Source organism: Pangasianodon hypophthalmus, chromosome 5 (genome assembly GCF_027358585.1).
Source record: "Pangasianodon hypophthalmus isolate fPanHyp1 chromosome 5, fPanHyp1.pri, whole genome shotgun sequence".
Classification (NCBI taxonomy): domain Eukaryota; kingdom Metazoa; phylum Chordata; class Actinopteri; order Siluriformes; family Pangasiidae; genus Pangasianodon; species Pangasianodon hypophthalmus.
In genome coordinates this window covers 21,538,579-21,546,861 of record NC_069714.1, presented here as the reverse complement: position 1 = coordinate 21,546,861, position 8,283 = coordinate 21,538,579, and the positions used below count along the sequence as shown (strand labels likewise).

The 8,283-nt window shown below is 35.6% G+C and overlaps 1 protein-coding gene across 1 annotated transcript; it reads left to right on the top strand.

The window, feature by feature from the left end:
* Positions 1-676: 676 nt before the first annotated feature.
* bbs5 (Bardet-Biedl syndrome 5) lies at positions 677-7,768 on the top strand. Its single transcript, XM_026912938.3, has 12 exons — positions 677-914; positions 1,932-2,014; positions 3,289-3,354; positions 3,479-3,528; positions 3,632-3,759; positions 4,473-4,608; positions 4,733-4,828; positions 4,919-4,981; positions 5,060-5,194; positions 5,290-5,373; positions 7,162-7,185; positions 7,309-7,768. The coding sequence occupies exons 1-12, from the start codon at positions 853-855 to the stop codon at positions 7,408-7,410; spliced, it is 1,029 nt and encodes a 342-aa protein (XP_026768739.1). The 5' UTR covers positions 677-852; the 3' UTR covers positions 7,411-7,768.
* The last annotated feature ends 515 nt before the right edge of the window (positions 7,769-8,283 follow it).

Sequence of the window (8,283 nt, the reverse complement as noted above, 5' to 3'; positions counted from 1 at the left end):
AACAATTAACTTAACATAACTTAACCGTGGTGTGAAGAAAAGCAGCTCAGAACGCACAACACGTTGAACCTTGAGGTGGATGGGATACAACAGCGGAAGACCACATTCACTCCTGTCAGCCTATTAGGTGTGTTAGGCTTATATATATATATATATACACACACACACACACACACACAAAATCACTGTTTTCTATATTCAGAACCAAAAATAAGTTTCTAGATGAACTGCATTCACAATTTTTTTTATATGTGCATAATAATTAGGAAGATATTACAGAGGAATTTCCTAAAATGTTGAATGTTGTCGAATTCATAGTAGATTTTATAAAAATCACCATAAACTATTTTCATAACAGTGAATGGTATTTTCTTGATTAAACAAGTAGATAACTTTACAAGAAGATTTTCTGTAAAAGTCCTTCTCTTAAAAACAGTAATTCTTCACAGTGAAATAAATCTTCTTTCTAACAACATCAAAAGACTTTTTGGTTTATTAATTATGCAGATATATGCATATTTAATTAGACAAAGCTTCATTTGCATAAATAATTACAACTTTTTTGGGGGAAAGGTTCTAATACCAAAAATACTTATATTAGCAATCAGCTGACGGATTGTGATATCTATTGTTTTTAAATATTACGCTGTTCTGTAGTGTTTTGAGAATGTAAGCGACGGATTGACCCGTCCTGCTTGCCGTATGACGTAGCGCGTATTGTTACCACGGTGACGCAGAGACGCTGAGCTTCGATTCCTCTTATCCGCCAGCTAGCGAGTGTCTTGAGGCGAAAACCCCGGATAGAGACGTGACCTGGTCAGCTGTGTGTCTGCGGCGGGTTACAGGCGGATCATGGCGGGAGTGTTAGATGCGCTTTGGGAGGACAGAGATGTTCGCTTCGACATCACACCACAGTAAGCTCCGGGGCAGACTGAGAGCTAGCGTTAGCCCATTAGCAGCGCTAGCGTTTATTCTATAGAAAGCGAGTTACTCTGAAGATGCATTAGATTAAAGCTTTATCACTGCAGTGTGTCTCAGTGTATTACTGCAGATAGCGCTCTGTGGTTTAGACTGAAGCTCAGCCTTTAACACACTGACTGACTGTTAGCTTTACACTGAGTCTAGTGCAGGGCTTCACTGTGTGTAACATCAACACCACACACCCCTCAGTGCAGCTTTAATTCAGCAACATAAGCCTTCTACTGTTATTATTATTATCATTATTATTATTGCTGTTGGTGTTGTTGTTGTGATAATAATAATAATAATAATAATAATAATCTAAATCTGTACAATAATACAATAATGCTTTTTATTCCTGGACAGATTTATTTTATGAACATAATCCTATTATTATATTATATTATATTATATTATATTATATTATATTATTATCACAACAACAATAATAATAATGTTGTAATAATAATAATAATAGGATTATATTCATAAAATAAATCTGTCCAGGAATAAAAAGCTCTATAGCTTCTCTAATAAATATTATTATTATTATTATTATTATTATTATTATTATTATTATTATTATCGCATCATCACAACAACAATAATAATAATAATAATAATAATAATCTATACAATGATATTCTGAATATTCATAGAGCTTTATATTCCTGGACTTTCCACTGACAGAACACATTAAGTCCAAGTCAACATTATTTTGTAGCCCAAATTGTTTTTATTATTGAGGTTTGGATTAAACCTGTTTAATTCAAGTAAATATAACTGCTTAGATAATGGAGGGTTGTGATTTTATTTTGTTTGTTTGTTTACCACTGTACTAAATAAAAAAAAAAAAAAATCACAGACCCCTGGGACGCCACTTGGAGAACCACTGGTCTAGTCGGGGGTTAAAACCAATGCTATTTGTTCATTTTATTAGCTATTCTTTATTATTTTTTGCTTGATTTCAGACAGATGAAAACCAGGCCGGGTGAGGTGCTCATCGACTGCCTGGATTCAATCGAAGACACTAAAGGAAATAACGGTGATAGAGGTGCTTATCTCATTCAGTTGCTTTGTAAATATGTACGCCTCTGTTTTTATCTTTTCTGCTTTGAACTGTGACTAAAACTATTAAAATAAATAAGCGGCATTGTATGAGCTACACTCAGTGACCACTTTATTAGGTACATCTGACTTGTTGGCCATTTTATCAGGTACACCTGATATCTATCTATCTATCTCGCTATCTATCTATCTATCTATCTATCTATCTATCTATCTGTCTATCTATCTGTTACAATACACAGTTTGTCAGTCCTGCTCTACCTGGATGCTGGACCGCTCTCAGTACAGCGGTAAAACTGTCATGGTAACGTGTGTGTTGCTGGTATGAGTGTATCAGATGCAGAAGCATTGCTGGGGTTTTAAAACTCTGTGATCACTTACTGAATACCTTATTACATTTAACTTTGCAGTATTGTCCACATGCCCTTATCCAGTAGTCTCTATCATATCCTCAGTGAACATATCCGCATGCCAGCACAAAGTGGGAATGGTATATTAATACAAAACTTAAAACAGTTAGAGAGGAATTAGTGTGGGCATTAGTACAGATAGGAAAAGAGAGTATGTTTTTCTCTTTTGTGTAGATTATGTGCTCTCTTTTTTAGCATTAACATTCATTCATTCATCTTTTGTAACAGTTTTATACTGGTCAGGGTTGCAGTGGATCCAGGGCCTGAGTGTGAGGTAGGAATACATTGTGGATTGCAGGACATCATGTGCACACATGTTCACACACTCATTTACACCAGTTAGATTTGCCTGGAGCTTTATCAGTATAGGTTTATTAGAGACATCTAATACGTTCGCATACTGCTAGAGACTAGAGCAACTTTTAAATGCACAGTAGTGCTGCTGGCTGGAGACTTTTGATCATCTGTTTCTCGACCATATAGTGGCATTACGGGGTTTAATAATCCCAGCAACGCTGCTGCACTTGTACCAGCACAACATGCAATATCATGTCAGTGTCACTGTTTCACCCAAATACCTGATTAGTGATGGTCTGTTTCCACTGAGGGTAGGCAGAGGTGTAGCAATAGATGGACGACAGTCAGTAAGTGTTTAGCTACAGAATGATCTATATGGTAGGTTTACCTAATAAAATGGTCAATGAGTGATACACACAATGCAGGTTTACCTAATAAACTAGCCAATAGTTTTAGATATTTTATCATCCACTAGTGCATTGTCTGATCCAGTAAGCAAAATAAAATAAAAGTGATTGACAGGTTTTAAAGTCTGTTCAATTTCTCGCTAAAGGAAGACTCCTGGTGACCAATTTAAGAATCGTCTGGCATTCTGTCGCCTTGCCGAGGGTTAACTTATGTAAGTGTTATCTATTATATAAACATAGCTGTATCAGTGTCCATAAGAATTGTGTAAGAAAGTGTATAGCCTGCACCCCATGACTTTTTTTTTTTTTTTTTTTTTTTTTTAAACTAATCTACAGCTGTGGGATACAATTCTGTCATAAACATCACCACAAGAACAGCAAATTCAGTAAGAACACTTTCTTCATGTTTACACCATCGATCAGTCCCCCTGGGTTTAGACTTCAGAATCAGTGTGTTTGTGTATGACATGAGGTTTGTAACTGTTGCAGAAATTGAGGGGGCAGACTGAAGCGCTCTACATCTTAACTAAATCTAATAACACAAGATTTGAGTTTATCTTCACTAATGTCATTCCTGGAAGTCCGAGACTCTTCACTTCTGTCATTGCTGTACACAGGTATGGAGTCACACATCTTTACGTAGCGAACTTCACACTTCACACCCTGCGTGAATCAGCTCTGACTCGTTTTAGCATGTCCGCCATATACACAATTTCTAGATACTTTAATTCATGATTAATGGAATAAAACACAACAGGGTGTGCTGTTATAGGAAAATAATCAACATTGTGTTGTCGTGATGTTACCCCAGTACCACGTCACAGCTGCTTATTTTCCAATAACAGCATGTCCTGAAGTGTTTACAGCAATTTGTCAAAGCTAATAATTTTTATTGATTAACACATTCTAGATCATACTTTTTATCCATTTGTGTTTAGGTTTAATGTTGTAGAACGTCTGCTAAACAAGTTAGTTTGTGTGTTTCCTTACCAGCTTCTCTTTTTTCTCTTAAAGTTAATTGAGACAGAAAAAAAAAAACTGGACATTGGGGTCTCCTTCCAGAAATGCTAAATAAATGATTCCTCACAGAAAACTTCAACATATCAACAATTGCACTTTTTTTTTTTTAAATCAGTTTATGTGAAGTATCCAACATACAAGTCCCTGTGTGAGTGGTTATTATAGAAGTGATAATGTATTGCAGCCTGAACAACTGTGAGAGCTAATGTTATAGAAAATTAATTAACTTCTGACCAATCAGGTTTGAGAACTCAACAGTGATGTGGTATAATGGCTTTTAAGTGAAAATCGAAACTGATGACTTTTTCAGAGCTTATGAGACCTCTAAAATGTACCGAGATCTCAAACTAAGAGCAGCTTTGATTCAGAATAAGCAGCTGAGATTACTGCCACGCGAACAAGTGTACGACAAAATCAACGGCGTTTGGAATTTATCCAGTGATCAGGTACAATTACAGTTAATACTGGGAAATGGGATTGGATAATTTTTTTTACAGTTTTGTGCATTGTTTTCTGATACTTTCATTTCCATAGAGTCAGACATGATAATTAGTTTGCTTTGTGTTTCAGGGTAACCTGGGCACTTTCTTCATTACTAACGTGAGGATAGTGTGGCACGCCAACATGAACGAAAGCTTCAATGTCAGCATTCCTTACTTGCAAATAGTACGTATTTAATCTAGCAGTCAGTAATTGTAGTTAAAATGCTTTCATCAGAATATATTTGATATATTCCTCTGTCCTTCTCTTGCAAAGCGCTCTATAAGGATTAGAGACTCCAAGTTTGGACTTGCGCTTGTGATCGAGAGCTCTCAGCAGGTGGGTCTGACTACAAACTCAGCAGTTCAGATGTATAAAAAAGGTTGATTTTTTTCTGAAAACAGACTGCTCTTTCAGACAGGTGGATATGTTCTGGGTTTTAAGATCGATCCACTGGACAAGTTACAGGATGCAGTGAAGGAAATAAACTCTCTTCACAAAGTCTATTCTGCAAACCCAATCTTTGGTGTGGAATACGAGATGGAGGAAAAGGTAGATAAAAAGGTTTTTGAGTGGAAAAAGTGATAATAGGTTCTTAAAAAACTAAAAAGTGTCTTTAGCTAAGGTCATGTCTGATGTGAACACAGCCACAGCCGCTGGAGGAGCTAACAGTAGAGCAGCCTCCTGATGATGTCGAGATCGAGCCAGATGAACAGACTGATGCTTTTACAGTGAGTATTTTACACTAATACTAACTCACTAACACATCAGCTAGTCAGCAGAAGTGATTACAACTCTGATAGTGTACTGGATTTTTAATGTACCAGTGTGCGTGAGTTTTTCTTTCACCTAATACTTTTGAATCTCTATTTTATGTTCACTACATCTTCATCCACTACATCCCTAAAATCACACATTTCTGAAGTCATAAGTTGATTTTTAACAACCGTCAGCTTTAAGAGGTTGATGTAAATTCCTAACAAGACTAAACAGCAATGCTAAGACTTAATACTTACACTTTATACAGTATTCATCATGGTAGTTTGTATTGTGATAGCTATACAAACTAGCAGTCAGCTAATCAACTAATGGTCTGAGTTATCATCATATAGCTCAAATTTAAGAGGTTAGCGATATAAAGCTGTTGTTAGTTAGCCTTGCTAATGTTTTCCACATTTCCTTGGTTCCTTGGTGAAAGGGACGCTAATTTATCGTCAGGAACTAAAATTAGTGTGTGATTTGAGGCAGACATTTTTTTCCTTTTGGGAATCTTTCTTGTACTTTTATTTTCATACTCGAAGTAAGGAATAAAACACTTGGGGGCATGTTGTTCTAGGAAATTAATAAACTCTGGGGTTGTGTGAAGCAACCCATGGTGGAATAGGTGGAATTTTCCAATTATTACTTTTTTATGAATTAAATAAAGTTCCTGTCATCACTTATGTCACAGAAGCTATAAATAATTGCACCGTCAATCAGCATCTTGAAGTTTGAAAAGTTTGTCATGTTACAGAGAAACCACAAAGCCCTCTCCCCAAATGTATAAAAACATACATTTGCAGCTTTAGCTGACACTGGAGACTCCTTCCAAAACATGCTAAATAAATGTCTCCTCATAGAAAAGTTCACCATATCAGCAAGTAAACACATATACAGTACTATACAGTAAAACCCCCGTATATGCTGTTTCAGTTAGTTTCAGTTCATTTGACCGCGGGCTGAAAAAATTAAATAGAAAATTCTAGAAATACAGTAAACATATATAATTTAAATCGAGCTCCATTCTGAGTATCATGATGAAATCTCATGCGGTCCTGCCCGGGACGTTAATCATCATCAGTGTATCCACATCGTATACCCTACCCAGCCATTACACACACACACACACACACACACACACATATATATATATATATAATCTATATATAGTGTGCACTACTATTCGCAGTTTATATGTATATACATATAAACTGTATGTATATATGTATATACATATAAACTGTATATATATATATATATATATATATATATATATATATATATATATATATATATATATATATATAAAAACATAAACCTTGGAGACAGAAATACTGTCAGAGACGCTGTTCCAGATAATGAATCAACTTTGATAGCCTAAAGATTGCACTTACTGAAATCCATTCTCCAGTGCATAACTTAACTCAGATATGAAAGCTAAAAGCTCAAATGAAATAAAAAAAAAAAGAAAGACTCTGAAGCTCGTACCGAAGATCCTTTCAAACGCTGACTTTACTCTTTAACTTGAGTGAAGAATTTGAAGCTGTGCTTACTAGAGTATTTATCTAACCGAGTAGCTGCACTTTTACCACCTCTGATAATCAGCAGAGCTGAAAATAACACCATGCTTAAGCCAGGTATCACAGTGACACATCAGCACTGACGGTTGTTGCCTGGTTTCAAACATGTTTACACTGAAGTGCATTTTTTCAATCGTATTACAGAATGTACAGTCACATTTGTCTTTTTCCGTCTTACAGGCGTACTTTGCTGATGGCAACAAGGTACGCTGACTACCTTCTGACCTAAATGTCATGACTTCCAAGCTCATTCTTTAACTCATCTTTATCTGTAAAATGTCTTTATGTAATTTTAGTAGTCCATTCATATTTCATTTTCTTTTAAAGCAACAAGACCGGGAGCCAGTGTTCTCTGAAGAGCTAGGTTTAGCGGTGGAGAAGTTAAAAGATGGCTTCACGCTGCAAGGACTTTGGGAGGTCATGGGTTGAAAAGATGAAGTTGTACTAAATAGTAAAGATCTTATTAATCATGAGAGTATTTAAAGGTTAAATGGAAAAGTTTTGTGGTTTGAATTCTTGTTGTTTTAATGTTTACAGACATTTGTATCTAATATCTAGTTGTATTTATTTTTTTCTAGACTTAATTTATATATTGTGTATATAATATGAAAATAGATGGATTACTAACAAGACCAATGTATAGTTCATTTTCTTAGGATTGAATCATGTCAGTTTAAGGCAGAAATAAATGGATGAGATATTTGTATGCTATCACCTTTATAGTTGTACTTTGTCAAAAAAAAAGATATTTTTGCTACTAGAGCGTAATAAACATACCAAAACATCACCTTGAATTGAGTGTATTTTTAAGTACAGTTAATGCATGTAAAGCCAGAATTCCTTGTTGAGTATTATGTGGCGTGTCATTTTAAACAATAGGCATCATGAAGCTATTTTAAAGTGTGTCAGTACAGCTAAGGATTTTAACAAACAGCTCAGCAGCACAGATTAACAGTTCCAACAGCTGCTCTTTGCTGACCTGTAAGCTGGGGAAGGTCAGGTCATAGGAAAAGCACTCACCGTGTAAATATAAACCTGGACACAGAAGAGAAGTCTGAATGAGTCAGCACCAGGACAAGCTGATTGAGGGATGTGTGCCATTGTCTGTTTTGAGATAATGACACATAATCAAGGTTTCACAAAAAAAACTTGTTCAAACTCTAACAGGTTCCTGATTCACTTAACATGATGTATACAATTTTATGCGAACAATAGAGGAAAAGTTGACGTGTAATCTTCCTCACTTGAGAATAGGAGTAGCCCAGACATAATTGCCTTGCTCACAGATCGCAGTTGTTTCTT